The 22,133-nt window shown below is 35.8% G+C and overlaps 1 protein-coding gene across 1 annotated transcript in view; it reads right to left on the minus strand.

The window, feature by feature from the left end:
• Positions 1-22,133, minus strand: part of cntnap3 (contactin associated protein family member 3) — a 125,470-nt gene that overhangs the window by 20,303 nt on the left and 83,034 nt on the right. Inside the window, exons 12-17 of the mRNA XM_084400122.1 lie at positions 18,207-18,326; positions 16,663-16,860; positions 15,153-15,309; positions 12,344-12,471; positions 12,000-12,170; positions 1,339-1,557 (exon numbers count right to left, since the gene is read on the minus strand). Of these exons, the coding sequence (XP_084256248.1) occupies positions 1,339-1,557; positions 12,000-12,170; positions 12,344-12,471; positions 15,153-15,309; positions 16,663-16,860; positions 18,207-18,326 (993 nt within the window). The remainder of the gene's footprint in view (positions 1-1,338; positions 1,558-11,999; positions 12,171-12,343; positions 12,472-15,152; positions 15,310-16,662; positions 16,861-18,206; positions 18,327-22,133) is intronic.

A 22,133-nucleotide genomic window follows, 5' to 3' on the forward strand; every position in this document is an offset into this window, starting at 1 on the left:
TGACTAGAGGTGAATCATAACTGAGATCTCCATTAAGTTTCCTGAGCGCTAAAAGAGCAACTTCTGAGCCTCATTTGTCTCTGTGGCAGCCTCTCAAAGTTGATATCTTGATAAAAATAGCTTTCTTTGCCATGTAATGTCCCGAACATAATATACGCGATACTGAAAACGTCTCCTCCAGTACAACGACTGACATGTTTTACCCAGAAGACCTCAGACCTGCATTATAAACTGGTTGAAATGGAGTTCTTCATACACATGAACAGTCATGGGAACCTCCGGATCCAATTACAGTTGAGTGCTGTACAATAGAACTAAAGATTGAACTATAATGACACTACTTTCTCAACACTTACTGGAAAACTCATTCCCGCTGAGTTCCTCCAACAGAGAGACACCTTTCAAATTTTCCAGGAGCTCGGTCAAGGTCAACAACTCTAACTTCACAGAAAACATTGGCATTGGCTCCTGATGAAACCTCATATTTCAGGTCCATATTTTCACACCAAAAATCAAAAGAAAAAATAGGAAATTATATTTTGCATAAAGAAAATTAAGCCTGTTTTTAGAACCATTAGGACTTTTTGCATTATTATTTTTTTAAATAATATTTTCAGGACATTTACTTACAAATTCTTCTTATTATAATGCATCCAGAGGATTGATATAATTCTAATTATTCTTAAATTACCCTTTATAGTGAAAAATACTATAATAATTGTTTTTCTTCATTATAAAGGCAGTATAACAAATACTACAATTATGTAGGAATACCTTTAAATAATACATTATTATCACTCCATTACAATAATCCATTAAAATAATTTTTGCTAATTCAAATAGCTGAAAAAAACAAACAAATATTAGATGAAAACTGAAGCAGAAAAAAAGTTTACATTGAAGTACTAAAATGACTAAAAGTAAAACTGAAATAAAAATAAATTAACATTAAAAATAAAAAAACTAATAAAAATGACCAAATGACTATAACTTTAAAATTAAAATGAATCCATTGTTGGTAGTATGTAAATTACACTAAAATAACACTGAAATAGAAATGTAAAAATAGAAAATAGAAAATAGAAATAATAAAAATATAAAATATTTGTAAGCAAAAAATTTGTATACATTTTTTGGGGGTAAATATTTATAACAAAAATGTCCTCTTTTTTTTTGTGTTGAATTTGGAGTGTTATATGATCTGGACATGTTGTTCTTCGTGAGATTGACACAAAAAGGACAAATAATGGCCGTCCAAACCAGTGATAACAGCGATCTGATTTCTGAACAGCACACAGGGTGAAGAGACATCATTTTTCTGATAAATGTTCTTCCTACCCACAAATAACTGGCTGTTGAGCTGCAGATGGATGTGTCCATCAGCGGGAGCTTTCTGAAGGGCCGCGGGATGGTGGTCCACGTACAGCGAGGCTTCCTTCACGTTGCGCTCGGCTCTCACGTGATGCCAGCGGTTGTCGTTCAGAGCGCCGGGCGTCTCAACCCTCACCTCGAAGGGACCGTTTCCCACGTCGAACGAGAAGACCACTTGATTCGGAGCTGGAAAGATAAACACATTTGATTGATGTTCATCATCATACTAGCAGATCGACATTTCGTTCCAGTTAATAAGACGAATGAGACACGAGAACCGTTCCAAAAGGAATCATGATGAAGGAAGCTGTTGAGTGGCAGATGATGTTTGAGGGTTTGAGAATAATCCAAAAACAACACGCTGTTCTCTAAACGGCTAAAACTTTCAATGATGATAAAACATCTATCAGCTGCCTTGTGTGTGAGGTGAGCATCTCGCTGATGAACACCCTCATAAATAGAGCTAAAAACCCATAGGAGAGAAAACTCTCACATCAAGGTCACATCTTACACCCGGCGCAATGCAGCGGCAGCAAGTGTTTTTTGCTAGTTTCAGCCTGACGCAGTTATCATTTTCACATCCTGCGCCATGTTGTTTAAATAGCAAATGCATTTGCACCCATTTGTGCGCTCATGGGCTGCTGGTCTGAAAGCGAGGTGTGTTCTGGCGCATTGTTGGACCGTTGCTATTTTGAGGAACAGAAATAGACTGAACCATTGACCAACTGAAACCTGGTCTAAAGTCAATGGCACAATTAAATTTTTTTTGTTATTTAATGAGCGCGTTAGTAATGTGCGCCTATAGGCAGGTCCACAACACGCGTACACACTGCTTATTACACACACTCTGCTTATTAAACACACAGGGACACACAACAGCACACAAACATGCCAAATATTTAAAATAAATTATTAGATGTTCTAGCGCACTTTTACCTCGCGCACGAGCAGATCCGTTTGCGCTCTGGAGACGCGTTTGGTCTTTCCACTATCAAATTCCGTCATGTAAATAGCGAATCCGCCATGACGCGAGCGCAACTGGCATTTAAAGGGAATGGGAGATGAGACTCTTATTGGTTTAACGCACGTAAATCCCAAAACACACCCATTACTCATTATGAGAATAGGGTCAACCCTTTTAGATCATGCGCCGGGAGCGCCGACCATTTTTCCCATTGTTAAACTAGCAAAAGTGGATTCGCACACGCCCTAAGTGAACTTGCGCCCTGCGTTTTAGACCATGCGCTTAGATTGTTCAAATAGGGCCCCAAATCTCTTAAGGATATCAACTGCTTCTCCCAGAAACCAATGGGATGAATTGGAGTCTTTTGTACAATTCAGGTGAAGTCTAGTCTCGTGTATCCAGACCTTCAGACTGGCAGAAGGTCTTGCAGCTTTCATTGGCCAAGAACCGGCCAAGACCACATCTGACTGACATGTAAAGCAACCAATCACAGTTTGTTTTGTTTCAATTCATGTTTCGGGGCATGGAAATCTAAAGTTGACGTCCCCACAACTACAGACAATGGCGCTGTGAACTTCACATACTTTTAAAAATGCAGCGTTTAGTTGATCCTGATAAGCACAGATATAAACACAACAGCTTTCTTCTTCCATAAGGGGATTTTGGCATCAAGATTGGCGGACCATTAAAGAACACGACACACACGTCTCCCGGAAACTTCAAAACGCCCAAAGTGTTTGCCATTTTGTGTGCCATATGCTGTGCTTTCTGAAGCTGAGACTAGGTCAAATCAAGACAAGTCACCTTTATTTAAAGAACACTTTAAACACTTTATTCAAAGGGTTAGTTCACCCAAAAATGAAAATTCTGTCAGTAATTACTCACCCTGGGAGTTGTTGTTCCAACCCCGTAAGACCTTCGTTCATCTTCGGAACACAAATTAAGATATTTTTGATTCAATCTGAGAGTTGTCTCACTCCTCCATAGGCTTCTAAGACACTATAACTTGATGGCCCAGAAAATGCATTAAAGACATCGTTAATATAGTCCAAGTGACTCCAGTGGCTCAATCTTAAGTTTATAAAGCGACGGGAATACTTTTTGTGAAAAAAAAAAAAAAAAAAAAAAAAAAACGACTTTATTCCACTATTAATTTCCTTCTCTCTGGGCCTCGAGTCTTTTCACGTAGTGTTTAAGCGTAGCGCGTCTGTGTTGCACGTCACACATAGGCTCACTATTGGCCGACGCTGGTCATGTGTGTGATGCGTGTGACGTATAACACAGAAGCGCTACGCTGTTATACTACGTGAAAAAACTCGAGGCCCAGAGAGAAGGAAATGAATAGTGGAATAAAGTCTTCTTTTTTTCTTTTTTTTTTTGCACAAAAAGTATTCTCGTCGCTTTATAAACTTAAGATTGAGCCACTGGAGTCACTTGGACTATATTAACGATGTCTTTAATGCATTTTCTGGGCCAGGAAGTTATAATGCCTTAGAAGCCTATGGAGGAGTGATCCAGCTCTTACATTTAATCAAAAATATCTTAATTTGTGTTCCGAAGATGAACGAAGGTCTTACGGGGTTGGAATAACATGAGGGAGAGTAATTACTGACAGAATTTTCATTTTTGGGTGAAATAACCCTTTAAATACAGCTTCACAGTAATAAACAAGAAAATAACAGTAACGGTAACAATAATGATCACGCCAGGTCGCTTTGATTCCTATCAGTGCGAAAGAGACTCAAATAACTCGTCTTACAAATACTGTAGGTGTTATACATCATTATAAACGATCTACTTTTGTGTACACTCACAGGAAAAACTAAATGTTGTGCTTTTCGCAAAGTAAAGAAAACAAACATGATGCGCGATCTTGTTCATAAATAAAGAATTACTAAAACGAGAAGCATTTTAGATTTATGAAATGAAATCACTGGTTCCTAACGGCATCAATGAGGAATCAGATTTTTCTGTTTCTCTATAATTAAATGGAGAGATAATTGGATGAATACATGATTTGTACAAATGTTCTCAAATAAATGAAACATTCTAACTGTGAAGATCTATGCTGATTAATGAAGATGTATTTCTGAAGACTTCAATCATTAGGACTTTCAACTGCTGTGTATTTGATGTGGTTCACAGTAAAAATTTATACTTAGTATGGAATTAATGTATTTTAAATAGATTTTGGTATGTTTTTTTATAGGATATGTCTTGTGTTTCATGTAAATTACTGGTGGGTGTGATTAACATGGTTAAAAAGATTATGCTCTCTGTGGATAATTGTTAATTGAAGTTGACGTTGAGTGATTTTGAAAAGCCTAAGATGTTTAACTGACTAATCTTGATTACGTCAATATAATTAATTGTTTAAATAGCGGATGGAGTGGATTTAACACACTGAAAAATGCCTGTGAGCTGAAACGTACATGTTATTCAATTAAAAAGATGTCAAACTTTGAGTGCGGATCATAGCTCTCTATTTTGTTGTAATAAAATTACCTAGTTTTTTATTTGAAGAAATTATGTTTTTTTTTTTATTAGAGTGTAATATTTGTAAGCTAAATATCCTATTTTTTATTTGATTTTGGAGTTATATATGATGTAGACATGTTCTTGACAGTTCTTCTTTGTGAGACAAAGGAACAATTGTTCCTGGTGGGTGTGATTAACATATATGTCTACCATTAAACATGTATGTCTACCATTAAACATGTATGTCTACCAATTCCTAATTATATCTAGTTTCCACATCTTAGTTTCTTCACATATGTTGAAGACTCGGCAGAACTTCAGGCTCCCGCCGCTCCATCTGCAGGATTTCACCACATCTGAACGAAGACCCCTCGCGGCTGAGAAAGATCGGCACCTTCTGTCATGAAGCACTTTCTAATGACAAAAAAAAACTCTCCAAAAACGCTGATGATGTGCTAAGACCTCTTTATTATTCACTGCACGCGCGGCACAGCTGACGCTCAGGGTGAGCTACAGAAAAACACACTGCTGGAGCGTCTGTGTGGGAAATATGACACAAAAGTGAGTTGCTCTTGAAAATGTAGAAGCAAGCGCATGTGAGTCATCATCTCAATCGTTATTAAAGGGTTTTTTTCAGCCAGAAATGAAGATTCTGTCATTATTTACTCACGCTCATGTCACGACAAACACTTTATTTCTTCTATGGAACACAAGTGGGGATGTATAGATGGATGTTCATGCTTCTCTTTTTCATACAGTATATTAAAGGTTGTATCAGTGATTTCAGGCCCAATTTTTTTTTTATCACATTCATCTAATCTTTCCTAACGATCCGCTAGCTACCCGCCCCATAAGCGTGCCGTCAAAGAACCGCGTCTCTGTAGGCAGCCTAGGCTCTGAGATCTGCACACAAAAACAATTGGTTTCACCAACCACTCAAAACCAAAACAAATAGTGTTCCAACCAATCACCGACAGGGGGAGGGTGTTGTGAGGTTTTGAGCCAGCTTCTTCTTCAGCTCCGACTTCGCGTGCAGCCGTGCACGAGCACAAAACCTCACAACACCCTCCCCCTGTCGGTGATTGGTTGGAACACTATTTGTTTTGGTTTTGAGTGGTTGGTGAAAGCAATTGTTTTTGTGTGCAGATCTCAGAGCCTAGGCCGTCTACAGAGACGCGGTTCTTTGACGGCATGCTTATGGGGCGGACCGCTAGCGGATCGTTAGGAAAGATTAGATGAATGTGATCTTTTTTTTGGGGCCTGAAATCACTGATACAACCTTTAAAGTGAAAGTTCTATATTCAATATACACTATATTCAGGGCTTGACATTAACACCTGCCAGCCTGCCAAATGCGGGTGTATTTCAGCAGTGGTGTGTAACGCAGTCACTCCTAATAGACACTTTGGCAGGTTGAATTTTATATATAATATATACAATTGTAGTCTTTTAAAAAGGCATGTGAAATAATAAACTAAGTGCAATGCATTGTTGTCAAAAATATAATTTTTTCGAGACATATTGATACTGAAATATCTGAATCGCTTCCAATACTCATTTTCCGCAGAATAGATACACGAACCCGTCACTCACTCACTCACTCACTCACTCACTCACTCACTCACTCACTCACTCACTCACTCACTCACTCACTCACTCACTCACTCACTCTGTATATTGTTACTATGGGGTTGCGTATATTGCGCATAATTTTACTCATTCCCACAGGTTTTGTGCTCATAAAGCCACATCTCAGTACTAAATTGATGTCTTTGTCGCTGCTTATTGTGCTTAAACAGTCAAATACATACAAAATAATATCATAAAAAAATGCCGGTCTTGGCGAGAATTCATGTAAACACAGTTAGTTATGTTTTAAGTGAAGGTAAACAGTTGAGAAAGAAAACTGAAATCTGTGCGTCAGGTCTTAAAGAGACAGCAGCCTAATTAATATAACAACATGTATATACACTACGGTTCAAAAGTTTGGGGTCTGTACGATTTTTTTAAAATAAATGAATACTTTTATTCATTAAATTCAATCGAAAGTGATATTTTTAATCTTACAAAAGATTACAAAACATTTATAATGTTTCTATTTCAAATAAACGCTGTTCTTTTAAACTTTCTATTCATCAAAGAATCCTAAAAAAAACAGTTTTCACAAAAATATGAAGCATCACAATTGTTTTCAACATTGATGATAATAATCAGAAATGTTTCTTAAGCAGCAAATCATCCTATTAGAATGATTTCTGAAGGATCCTGTGACACTGAAGACTGGAGTAATGATGCTGAAAATTCAGCTTTGATCACAGGAATAAATGACATTCTATAATATATCACAATAGAAAACAGTTCTTTGAAATTGCAATAATATTTCACAATATTACTGTTTTTACTGTATTTTTAAACACACAAACATAGCCTTGGTGAGCTGACCCCAAATATTTGTAAACCTTTCTCAAACAAAGCTTTGTCAAGTCAACATTCGAAGTTTGTGTTGATTTGCTTTTCCAGCTAATACTTACAGCAACATGAATTTCAATTCAGTTTAATTCTATAACCTTAGATTCTTCAAATCCAGGAAGAGAACTGTAATTTAAAAGGCATTTTCAATCCATCTCTGAACGATGCACAACCTCGATGTGGAAAATAACTGTTTTGCCACCTGAAGGAAATAACATGCTGGCGAGCAAATCACAATTGTAGCTTGAACTATTCCAGCACCGCACAGCTCAGATCTCAGACGCCATTTTTCCATCGGCTTCTTTGAAACGAACTTCCTCCGAGTTCACGTCCAACATGAGCCGCCTCAACAGGCGCCCAAACCAGTCAGAATATAATGAGAGGTTAATTGAGCTCTTCCAGCCAAAGGATTTGTCATTATAAAGGAACAAGTGGCAGGGCGCTGTAAGGTCTTCACATACTCTATTCTCATCCATCACACGAGCCCATTACGTCCAGGAATTTAACAGCTCTTTTATGCAGTTAAAGAGTTGCGTAATAGACAGGGACCATGTGGCGGAGGGGTGTAATAAAAATCTAGACACAGACCCAGAGGACATGGATTTTATAGGGTTCGGATGAACGCCAGACAGATAGTGCTCATCTAGCAGCAGTCAAAGTGGATTTTACATTTTGCGAGGGAAATGAAAGTGGTGTTTCTGCATGATTTTTTGTGTTTTGTAATGCGGTTTCTAGCATCTTTTGCGATTTTTCTCCGCTTTTTGATGGTTCAGCGGGCAAAAAGAATATTATATTATGAACTCCCAATTCTCATTACTGAAACGCATCCATATATATTACTTTTAAAACTTCAATTAAACAACTGGAACTATTTCTATTTTTTTAAACATGACCATGGCATTATTAGCGTCACACCGTGTCCTAACTACATGCGACGCGATAAGATTCCAGCGACAGGCTGTCCACACTAGACGCGACTATGAGACGCGACAACGTCAATCAAAAATTACAGCCAATCAGAACAGTGTGTGGGCGGAGTCTCGTGGCAAGAGCACAGCATTAGAGAGCGATCTTGATGGCACTCGCAAGAAAATGGATACGTAGCTACATAAGCAAATTCACAAATATTACACCATTTAAAAAAATACATAGGCTACTGAGTTACTAAAACAATCTTTGTCAAATAATACACTTGTTTGTTCACAGTTTTAACGTTCTTGTTCCCATGTTTAATTTCAAGATCTGAGGTGAATTATATCCATTGTTGCTTTTACAGCTACAAAGCTGGAGCACTGAATGATATTCAAAGTCACATTACACGCTTTTAACATTAAATAAAGCACATAAACAGCACCTGAGATTATCATTGCCATGCTTTGTGTTTGTTGTTCCAGCGCGACGTCGCAGAAAAATAGAAACCGTTTCTAAGATCGCGAGAATCGTCGCGTGTCGCCGTCGCGCCTGGTTAGGACAAACACTTAGTTAGGAAACGGTGTCATGCAGGGTTCGAAATGACTTAGGACTCTTGGGGGGTCCCCTAAAATGTAATTATTAAATTATGAAAAATTCTGAAGACTACCTTGCAACACTATATACTTTAGGCAAAATTATATGGACCAATGTTGAAGGTGGGATAATGGTCTTGGGATGTTTTTCATGGTTTGGGCCAGGCCCAGTATTGCAGTGGTGTCTGGAGAAGTGGCTATAATCGAACAGGTAAACCTCTAACTCTGGAGCAACAAAGTTACAAGTTCTTTTTCCTCTTTTTCTCTCCATGATGCAGGATTCTAAATTAAGAAAAATAATAGCTTCCTAGATAGCTTACCAAGCTCTCATGTATATAGGCCTACTCATTCATGCTCAAATCACATTCACTTTAATCAACTCACAGACTTGAATTAAGTCCTGGTTATCTTTCGTAATCACTGACTGGACAAGTAGGTTGTTAAGCTATGAATAACTAGTCTAGCTGCTGTCTGCTATGGAAGCTCGTTTCCGCCACAGAATAAAACATTTTAAAAGATAATTGCGACTTTTTATCTCACAATTGCGAGTTTACATCTCGCAATTCTGACTTTATTTCTCAGAATTGCGAGATATAAAGTCAGAATTGCGTGAAATAAAGTCGCAATTGCGTGTTATAAAGTCAGAATTGTGAGATATAAAGTCAGAATTGCGTGAAATAAAGTCGCAATTGCATGTTATAAAGTCAGAATTGCGAGATATAAAGTCAGAATTGCGTGAAATAAAGTCGCAATTGCGTGTTATAAAGTCAGAATTGTGAGATATAAAGTCAGAATTGCGTGAAATAAAGTCGCAATTGCATGTTATAAAGTCAGAATTGCGAGATATAAAGTCAGAATTGCGTGAAATAAAGTCGCAATTGCTTCTTATTAAGTCAGAATTCTTTTTTTCTTGCAATTGCGACTTTATATCACGCAATTCTGACTTTATAACACATAATTGCGAGTTTATATCTCGCAATTCTGACACCTTTTCTCAGAATTGTGAGATATAAACTTTTTTTTTACCTCAGAATAGTTTATATCTCCCAATTCTGACTTTATAACACGCAATCGCAACTTTATATCACGCAGTTCTGACTTTATATCTCACAATTGCGTATTATAAAGTCAGAACATGCAATTCTGAGAAAAAAGTCAGAATTTCAAGTATATTTCTCGCAATTGCGAGTTTATATCTCATAATTCTGACTTTATAACACGCAAAGCAACTTTATATCACGCAATTTTGACTTAACACACAATTGCAACTTTATATCAACAATTCTGACTTTATAACCTGCAATTGCGACTTTATATCATGTAATTCTGAGAAAAAAAAAACTTTTTTATTTTTCACTCTGTGGCGGAAACAAGCTTCCATAGTCTGCTGTTAGCTGGCAGATCATTTGGCTTCATACACATACAGCTAGCAAGAAACGTTGACAAACGTAGGCCTACTCTTCTAATCATTACAGTGGGTATCTAGTTAATGCAACTTTTGATATAGGAACTCGAATTCCTAATATTTTACTAGGCCTATAAGCAATTATGGAGATATAAACATAATCGAAGCACTTACAGGATTTTCATTCAGGATTTCACTTTTTGTGAGGTTTCGTTTTGCCGCGTTCAGCTACACTACGCGTCTGTGGGAGCACCACAACAACAATCTGTGATGCTGGCTGTATAGGAACTCACTCGGCTAATAGCTGCCCTGATTGCTGCCTCGCGCTAGGAAATAAAATAATAACTGTTATAAATATAAAACGTCACTAAAGACCTATAATTTTCACAATCATTTTAAAATATATTTGTCGGGGACCCCCCAAAATCCAAAAATATATTCTTATGGGGGGTCCCGGACCCTCCATAAGTCATTAGGGACCCCCCATAAGAATATATTTTTGGATTTTGACCCCCCTCATTTTGAACCCTGGTGTCATGCACTACTGTTATATCTACAGGAAGACATGAGGAATCATTCATGTCTGGAGCACGAAAACACACACTGAACTTTCATTCTTCGGTTTAGGCCTTCAGACCACGAGTGATCGTGATGCTTGACTTGGCAAACACTGCTAATAAAATGACCAAAGGTCTTAAATTGATCACATAGAGGGTTCTCACTCTGAGCGCATTGCAAACCAGTGGAGCACATCTCTACATATTGGTTCAACAGCTATTCTGTGGTAATTTCCCTGGAGGAAAGCGTTTTGTGATGTCTATATTTTCAGCCGACAGCTTCTCTGGATTATTTCTCCCTTTGGTGGCTAAACAAATACTCAGCAATGTCAAAACTCAACACACGTATGTAACACCTTGCAAATATGAGCATACACACACACACACACACACACACACACACACACACACACACACACACACACACACACACACACACACACACACACACACACACACACACACACACACACACACTTCTGCTTGACTCAATCACTACATCATTACATATTGATTCTTTCGAGTGTTTTTTCCTACGGGGTGAATCTCATGAAGCCATATTTCACCACAAAATCAAAAGAAACATTTTTAACTTTTATTTTTACATTTTTATGGCCATTAAGATTTTAAGGCCTTTCAGCATAAAAGATTAAGACATTTCAGCACATTTAAACACCAATATATATATATATATATATATATAGTAAATTGAACTATACATTAGAATTATAATTGAATTTTCTAATTATATAATAAAAAACTCCCAATTCTTTTGTAATGCATACTAATGCATATAAACAGTAACAGTATCCTATTTGTATTCATATTTATATATTTTTTATATTACATATATTTTATCATTTAATTTTTAAATAACATAATATTCTCCCAATTCTCATTACTTTACTACTTCAATTAAATAGTAAAACTACTTCCACAAAAAAATTAATAAATAATAATAATAATAATAATAAAAAAAAAAAAAAAAAAAAAAATATATATATATATATATATATATATATATATATATATATATATATATACACATACATAAATACATACAGTACATAATACTTTTTTCATAGTATTATGTATTTATTATTTTATTAATACCATATATAATATATATATTATACTAAATAATATTAATGATCTTTAAAAAAACTGAGAAAAAACAGCTGTCACCTGTCTTGGCAGGTTTTGTGAGATTCCCCGGTAGAGGAAAAAGCTGGAAAGTTGAACACACTCACAGCTCAGTTCAATCCGGATGAAGTCTTTGATCCCCAGGTTCTCCAGGAACACTCCTGATGAAGAGCTGGTTTTGAAGAGGAAGGAGATATCGGCGCTCAGCTCCCCGTGGAACGTGGGAAAGTGCAGGTACGACGTCTCCTTGTTGAAGTAGGCGGCGTTCCAGAAGTTACCTGGAGAAAGCATTTACAGTAGCACATGTAGTTTCGCTGGGAACAACATCATGGTTTTTCATTAAGCATTACTGCACATGTGCCAATCGACCCAGAGCCGGTCTGACAGGCTGACAGGGTAAGTGGTTACAGTGCGATTAGAGTGGGTAATATTAAATCTGTGCGCCACTTACTGTCTCCGTAACACTGCATGGGACCCACTCTGTAGGCCGCCTCTGAACCGGATCTGCTGATGTCACCGATAGCCAGCGCTCCAACCGGCAGATGCTCTTTATGGGACAGCAGCCCGGAGTCATTAGACCTGTCAAACATCAAAAACAGCATGTTGGTACATTTGAGAACAACACATCTTCATTTCATGTAAACTGGGAATCTCATGAAAACTGTCCAGAACATGTCCAGGTCATTTTCAAAATATATCAAAATCAAAATATGAATTTAATATATATTTTTTGTTGTTGCATTGTAACATTATTGCGTTGCAAGCACATTTCCCAATACACACACATACATATACATATACATATATATATATACATATATATATATATACACACACACACACACACACACATATATATATATATATATATATATATATATATAATTGCAACTTTTTATCTAGCAATTCTGATTTATTTCTCAAAATTGTGAGATATAAACTTGCAATTCTGAGAATAAAAGTTTTAAACTTTATAATAACAGTTATATATATATACACACAAGACTTAAACTCGGAAGTTTATAACTCACAATTCTGACTTTTTTTTTCTCAGAATGTTCACCACAATGACGATAACTATAACGATAAAGATATAGTTCTAAAAATCATTCTAAATGTGAAAGAATAGCCCAAGAACAGTCCAAACCACAACTATAACAATAACAATAACGACACAGAGAAATAATATCTTTGGAATCACTTTCAGTTCGATTTCTTCCAGCTGATGTAATGAAACATTGACGGCCAATCAGAATCCATCCTGGAAAGAGCTCGAGCATTTAAAGCGACAGATGACAAAACTGCAGCACGCGCTTATAACAAACAGAACGATATTGTGCGTTAGTGTGGACACTAATATAGTAATTATGGTGTGAACAGGCCTTAAGGTTGTGGCAGGTTTGGTTTGATTAAAACGAACTCTGGTGCGATTGGTCAGTTAGTGCGGTTCATTTGAATAAGTGTGAACGCTGTAATCCGATCCCTGGTGCCACCAAACAAGCGGACCGAGACTCCTGAAGAGGTGGGGGACAAACGATTCTGATGCGGTTCGACTGAAATATGAACGCAACAAAGACCAAAGACATTTAAATGAACCAAAAATAGGATATGATGTCATAAACTGCGACCCTAAAAGGGACAGAATACTCAAGCATACCTCGTTCCTGTCGTCACATGATCTCCGTTACCCATTACAGTTCGGTTCAGGCGTCAGAACCGCTTCTCCTTTCAGCAGATCTTTCTTTGTGTGCAACAGAGGAATTCATGCTGCTGTTTTGACTCACACATCATTAAAGCTCTTCGCGAGTTCTCAGCTGGTAAAACGCCAACATATGTGCGCACATACAGCGAGCGCATTTAGCCCATGCACACACAGCATTGCTTTGGATGTTCGGTTAGTTCTGTCACAAAATATACGCCATAAAAGCCTGTTTTTTTGTTTTTGTATCTTTAGGTTGTGGTCAGGGTTTGAAATTAACTTTCACCCACCGGCCAATTTTGGCACTAATTTGGCACAAATTAGACACACACACACGTTACCGGCCATCCAGAACTTCTACTAGCCAACAAAAAAAAAACAAAAAAAAAAACAGATTTACTACATCACACAGCTTATTTATGTATGTATATATGTGTATATATATATATATATATATATATACACACATATACACACACACACACACATACATACATACATACATATACAGTGTGTGCAGAATTATTAGGCACGTTGATTTTCTGTTCATATTTTATTCCCAGGCACATTTTGCCAATTCCAAACCATATTAATCTTAATAACTACTATTAATTTTGTATTTAATCATTTATAAGTGATATATAATTGTTCATGAAGGCTGGAAATGAAAAAAGCCTTATATTCAGGTGTGCAGAATTATTAGGCAAGTTTTCTTTTACAGATAAAATAAGCCAAAAAATAGATTTAACTAAGACTGAAAAGTCATAAATTATTAAATGCCCATGAGAAGAATGCAATACTAATGCAAAACTAGAAATTGCAGTTAAGGCATGACCATTGGACAGTGAAATACTCATTAGGTCAGCAGGGTCAGACAAATACAGGTGGAGAAGAAAAGACACATGTTAACTGAAAAAAGAATTAGGAATTAAGGTGAAGAATTTAGTGTGAAACCATCAGGAACCCTTAAGTCTTCAGCGCCACCATTTTCCAGACCTGCAATTAGAAAATTAATAGTAGTTATTAAGATTAATATGGTTTGGAATTGGCAAAATGTGCCTGGGAATAAAATATGATCAGAAAATCAACGTGCCTAATAATTCTGCACACACTGTATATAAACAACTTTTGTTAGACATACACACACACAACTATTGAGTCATTGTGATATATTAAACACAACAAAGACATTGTTATTTTCCAACATCCTACATGTTCTTTGTACTGTATCGATCTGTCCACCTAAAACACATTTTTGGTGAAAAGGATGACAATGAATGAGGAAGGGAGGAGATTGCTGGATGACAGGATTTAGTTTGAATAAGAAATTAATGTATGGAATCCAAACTTGGATCCAAACTTGAAAGCCATATTGGCTAGTGATTTGACAGCGTTACCCGCCACAGTTGATTTTTTACCCGCATTTGGCGGGTTGGCGGGTGTTAATTTGAATGAATGCTAAGCGAAACCAACACTAAATGTATCGTTTGACTTTTTTTGGTCCAGACCAGAAGAACCATGAGAACTGAACTACAAGTGTGAACACAGTCTGGTGTCGTACCACTCTTTGCTGTCGGCATCACAGTTACAGAAGTGTTCAGGATGCACACAGTTCTCCTGAAGGCCACAGGCACACTGCTGGCTCCCTGGCACTGCTCCACCCCAGTACATGTGCGCTTCACCAGCCCGTCCCACCCACCAGCTGAAGGGGGTGCCGTCTGCAACAACACACACACACACACAGCATTCATCATGAGCTCGACACAATGATGCTTAGACACTGAAATGAGACATTAGACATCATAAAAGGAAGATTTTTGCACACCCAGAAGAAATGAGATTGCTTAGAGGTTGCTCTTGTACAGCTCATGAGTTCTCAGTCATTTGAACTTTGTCTCAGACGTTTCAACAATGTAAAAACTCCTCAAAATAAGTAAAAATGAGTCAATAGTTCAGATCATCTGACCCTGATTTGGATGAGATTTCTGAGTTTTGGTTGCAGACTTGTTTGGGATCTTGTCATGAGAAACATCTGGGAAGTAGGGAATTAGATGTTTCTACTTCTTCAAAAGTGACACAAATGAATTTGATGAGAAATGTTTGAGTTCATCTCGGAGTTTTGCTTGCAGACTTTGGGATCTTGGAGAACCTGAGCATAATTTGAGACTATAACTGGGGTGTTTTTTTTTTTTTTTTTTCATGAGAAACATACGAGAAGGAAATGAGATGTTTCTACTAAAGTTCCTGAAAATAAATTAAAACAGACACAAACGAGTCAACAGTTCAGATCATTTCACCCTTACTTTGATTAGAAATGTTTGAGTTCACATCGAGATCAATGACTTTGGCAAAATCTCGGCAAATCCGAGGAAAATTTGAGATGACGCGTGCGACTGCTGTGGTCTTTTTCTCGAGAGGAACATCTGAGAAGCAGGCTTTATTAGCTCTACATTTAATCTCACTGCTGTCTAACAGAAAGAACTGAGATGTTAAAAAGACCATCATGTGTGATCTGTCATCTCGAGACGATCGCACACCCACACCCGTCGTCCTGTAAACGCATCTGTCCAGGTTTAATCGAGACTAGCGTGTTTATTCATTACTATTCACCTGACATTTCCAACATTTCTTATTTACGCCTGACACCGTGTTCTCCTCGTCTCATGAAGAACTCCGATAATGAGACAACTAATGGACGTAATTACCGTGGGTCGTGTTTGGTGTTTATTTGAGAGACTACGAGAAGCGTTATCACCAGACTCGACCTGTGATAGAGAGTCGCTGTACCAAACCGCCCATGACAAACCCACACAAACAAACAAACAAACATGATAAAAGCACTTCGAAGGTACAAACGCACATGAATAATGTACCCTACGGGGCCTTTTAATTAATTTAATGCCGAAAAATGCGGCGGGGGGTATAACTCAATATAAACTGCCCATAACAAAGAGTATAACAATCAATTTGAGCTGTGTGCTGCTTAAGCGTCATGTGAGCGTCTGCGGTTTTAATAAGCCTGACCTTTCATACGGAGGGGGCGATCGATATTCCTAATGAAAAGGGCTTACCTGGTGTGTTCAAGAGCCGTGACTTTTTGCAGTGGTAGGAGAGCTCCTGCTCACAGTATTCAGCCTGGGTGATTATCGCCCGGATCTGCTCCGCGTCGGCGGAATAGTTAAAGTGGGCTAAATGCTGATTCATCCCGGAGGACGCTTTTAATTTGGTGAGCTCCGTGTTATTGTGCTGTATCACCATCCATGCTTTATCTGCAGGGACGAGAGGGATTCAGACCATGAAACGAGCCAAAAAAAGACACACTGTGCAGACTGTTTCATCTCAGGCTTTGTCGATTTTCACCTGTGCAACAGTCACGTGACTTTCAAAAGGTCACAAGAAGTTCAGAAAAAAAAAAAACCTCTAACGTGATATCTACTAAACAATCATAAAAATAGAGGTTCTTGTGTTCAAAGAATCTTTTTCAAGCTTCATGGTTCGTTTTATTATTGACATTTCATTTTAGGGTCTTTATATTGATTCTACTGGAGGCATAATGTGTTCAAATCAACATGAAATGACATTTTCAACCGATTTTACTTTTGTAATGTGACATGAAACGGTGTTGGTACTTTAACATAAACTAAAACTGAATTTTTTTTTTTTTTTTTTTATCATTCAATGAAACAAATAAAAATAAGATAAAAAAAATCTGATGAAAAATCTAATTATATGATTGTTTTTTTCATTAAATTAATTAAAATAAGTTTAAGCACTAAAATTACTAAAACTAGAACTGAAATATGAACTAAATAGAATTATTTAAACCCCAAAAAACGAATAAAAAAAGACAAAAACACGATATTACAAAAAATTGTTATATTTTTAAAAAATGTTTTATTATTATTATTATTTATTTTTTTTTATAAACTGAACATGTAAAAATAAAAATGAATTTGACATTAATAAATACTATGTGTATGCAATAGTATATATTATTAGTTATTATTAGAATTATTAGTATACAAATTATCATAAAAAATAAAAAAAATACATAAAAACCAATTCGAAATATTAATAAATACTATAATAGCATATTAATAATACTAATGTAAAATACGATTTTGAATGAGAAAAAAAAAAAGAATTGGGAATTGATTGGCTGAGAGATAGGAAGGTTATTTGAATAGGGAGGTGGGTTATGAAAAAACTTTTTCTTCAGAATAACATGCACTGATGAATCATGTACAATAAGATGAGCAATGTGCACTGATAAGAGAGTAAAAAGAGTCGATATGAATTTCATATCGATTTCAACAAAGGAAAAGTGAAGATCTAAATGTAATGTGGTGGTTTTCTAAGAAACCAAAGCACTTTAAAGGCTTGTTCGATTGCATCAGGCTGTAAAAGCCTTTTCAAACTTTATTTGTAAGAGCACACGTCGCACAGACACGCTCAAAGGTTGATCTGTGGGGTGTTTCTGAAGTGTTTTTCCACGAGTGACTTCCTCCGCGGGGTGTGACACGGTGTGCGAACGATCAAAAGCTGTGGATTAAAGCCCCAATTACGGAGTGTTTAAAGGGATTTAATCAGTCTGGATAAGCTGTGTGAGATTCACCTGACATGTTGCAGTAGATTAGTTGAGGTTTGATGGGGCCGCTTCCATCCACGTCTATGTAGTAAAAGCCAGACGTGTTTCCTTTGTGTTTGTACGCCTCACACGACGCTTCATAAATGGCTGTAAACACAGAAGTAGCAGGTTTGTCAAACACAGAAAATGCATGTGTGGAGAGATAATGAGGTGAGACTGTTGAAAATAACAACAGTAACATACATAAACGAATGCGCATTCACACCGTCTGTCTACTGATGAAGTTGTGACCAGTTCACGCAGCATGTGTGAAAATGCAGCTCGCAGAAAAAAACGCCGCTTTTTTCACACCCCGTAAAATGTTATTACATGTTAAACAGGATGGTAAGATTCCAGTCCTTTAGATGATCTGGAGAAGTCAAGCTGCCCTTTAGAAAATATAGTTAGCTACCAGAAAAGGCCAAGATCTTTTAAATTACAGTGCTATGCATAAGTTTAGACACCCATGCTAAAGTTGACTAAAAAGAGGAATAAAAAATAATCTTTTGGAAATTGAACTTAATGCCTTAATTTAAAAAATGAGGAAAAATCCAACCTTTAAGGACACCAATTTTCTTTGTGAATGAATAATGTATCGTAAATAAATAAATGTTCTTCCTTAAAATACAGGGTGCATAAGTTTGGACACCCCTATGTTAAATTCCCATAGAGGCAGGCAGATTTTTATTTTTAAGTATTTTTTTTTTTTTAATTTTAGGATACTATGCATCCTGATAAAGTTCCCTTGGCCTTTGGAATTAAAATAGCCCCACATCATCACATAGCCTTCACCATACCTAGAGATTGGCATGGGGTACTTTCCATAAGATCATCTCTCAATGCAAATCAAACTAGCTTTTAGGCTAACTGAAATAAAACCATGCCAATCTCTAGGTATGGTGAAGGCTATGTGATGATGTGGGGCTATTTTAATTCCAAAGGCCAAGGGAACTTTATCAGGATGCATAGTATCCTAAAATTAAAAAAAAAAAAAATACTTAAAAATAAAAATCTGCCTGCCTCTATGGGAATTTAACATAGGGGTGTCCAAACTTATGCACCCTGTATTTTAAGGAAGAACATTTATTTATTTACGATACATTATTCATTCACAAAGAAAATTGGTGTCCTTAAAGGTTGGATTTTTCCTATTTTTTTAAATTAAGGCATTAAGTTCAGTTTCCAAAAGATGATTTTTTATACCTCTTTTTAGTCAACTTTAGTATGGGTGTCTAAACTTATGCATAGCACTGTATATAATTATTTGATCGCATGACTCAGTGTTTATCCGGCACAAAATAAGTAGGGTGGCAGCATTAAAACTAATATGTAAATGTATGTATTTATTTATAGTCATTTATATGACTGAATCAGTATAGTGGGCAAAAGTTATTGAAATTGCATCCTTTATTAAATATTATTAAAAATTGTTAAGCATACTCCATAGTTCTGCTTGCAGTGTCAATTGCTTTATTTGTGATAATAATGCAATGAAACGTGCCAAATTGTGCCGACATACTTGTTTTTTGGCCAGGCTGTCATACAAAGAAATGATGAACACATGCAAAAACAAGAGAGAACCAACAAAATATTAATAACTGTGAGCTTTTTGTTTTTCTATGCATCTGTTTTCATAAAATCATTTGCCTTTTTTTTTTTTTTGCCCCAAAATTTTGTTAGATAAATAACCAAGTTTAGTGTTTTGTTCTTCCCTAATATTTAAAATCTCATATTTTGAGGATTTTTATAATTTTTTGCATGATCTTTTGTACTAGATAGGACATTTTTTGCATATTTTCATGGCATATCGAGCACTTTTATCCCAAAAAAGCAAGAAGAATTGAATTCCTCATGATATGACTCCTGTAGAGAAGAAAATATATAAAAACACAAGGTCAGGTGCTCATTAACTGCAAAGGTTGAGTTTTACACACTTATGGATTTACACCAAGTCTTAAATGAAGTTAAAAGGCCTATTTTGGAGCCATAAAAGAGTGTGGAACAGATTCGGCTAAAATTAAGCACACGTCGCTCAAATATTTAATGGCGGCAGCATGAAAGACGCTCACACACTTGAGCTGTTTTAAAGGGTGAGCGTTATTGAGAGGGACTTTACAGTGCGACCTCATAATCAGATCTCATATAAAGCCGCTGTCAGTCAGAGGAGCGTTCGGAGGTTTACAAATGAAAGCACATTTCTGCAGTACAGTAGCTGAGTATATCGGCACACTTACTGACATATAATTGCAAACAACAACAACAACATGTTTTTAAGGGTTTTCTATGTTGACCAAACTGAGATGATTCTCCAGGTCCTTGAACAGAATATATATATAGTTCTGCTGTGGCTTTGTACAAAACTATTGTTGTTGGCCTAATAGAGCAAACATAGTCAATGTTGTGTTTATGATGCAAGTCATATATATATATATATATATATATATATATATATATATATATATATATATATATTGTACCAGTCAAAAGTTTGGAAACATTACTATTTTTAATGTTTTTGAAAGAAGTCTCTTATGCTCATCAAGCCTGCAGTTAAAAAAAAAAAAAAACAGTAATATTATGAAATATTATTACAATTTAAAAGAATTGTTCTCTTTTTTAATATACTTTAAAATGTAATTTATTTTTGTGATGCAAAGCTGAATTTTCATCAGCAAGTACTCCAGTCTTTGGTGTCTTATGATCCTTCAGAAATCATTCTAATATGGTGATTTGATACTCAGTTATTATCAATGATGGAAACAGTTGTGCTGCTTAATATATTTTTTGGAATACTTTTTTCAGGATTCATTGATGAGTAAAACGTTAACAGCATTTATTCATAAAAACAGCATTTATTCAAAATAAAAACATTTCTAACAATATAAATCGTTACCATCACCTTTTATCAATTTAACGCATCCTTGTTGAATTAAAGTACTAATTTCTTTAAAAAAAATTGTTATTGTTCCCAAACTTTTGAACGGTAGTGTATATTGTTACAAAAGATTTCTATTCTAAATAAATACAGTTCTTTTAAACTTTTTATTCATCAAATAATCCTGAAAAAAGTATCTCAGGTTATAAAAAAAAATATTAAGCAGCACAACTGTTTCCAACATTGATCATAAATCATCATATTAGAATGATTTCTGAAGGATCATAAGACACCAAAGACTGGAGTACTTGCTGATGAAAATTCAGCTTTGCATCACAAAAATAAATTACATTTTAAAGTATATTAAAAAAGAGAACCATTATTTTAAATTGTAATAATATTTCATAATATTACTGTTTTTTGTTTTTTGTTTTAGTTTTTTTTTAACTGCAGGCTTGATGAGCATAAGAGACTTCTTTCAAAAACATTAAAAATAGTAACGTTTCCAAACTTTTGACTGGTACTGTATATATATAAATTATAGAGGGCAGTGGAATACTATAATAGATTTACGCACCTATACTATAATAGACCGAATACTACAATAAATGAAATACTATAATAGATTTTGCTTTCAGGGAAAATAATAAAACAGAATAGCAATAAAAATAAAAATAAAAGAATGAAATATATTTAATTTTATTATATTTATAATATAATATATGCAGTATGTGGAAGAGTATACAGTATATGTATATGTATATGTATCTGTATAGGATAATACAAAAATAAAATATATCTTTTCTGGGCTTGTGATCAGGTTTTTATAAAGCTTTATTGGTTCACAAATAATTCTCTATCTTGTGCATATGAAATAAACAGATTGAAAACCAGATTGCATATAGATTGTAATTATTTTCCTTGAAAGTGAAACCTACATTAATCCATTCCCCCCTAAGCACCTTAATTGATCGTTATCTTCCCCTGTCTGCATTACATCATGAAATCAGAGCTACGAAACAGATGCAGATGGTCATGAT

The sequence above is a fragment of the Rutilus rutilus genome, assembly GCF_951802725.1.
Source record: "Rutilus rutilus genome assembly, chromosome: 25".
NCBI classification, from domain to species: Eukaryota; Metazoa; Chordata; class Actinopteri; order Cypriniformes; family Leuciscidae; genus Rutilus; species Rutilus rutilus.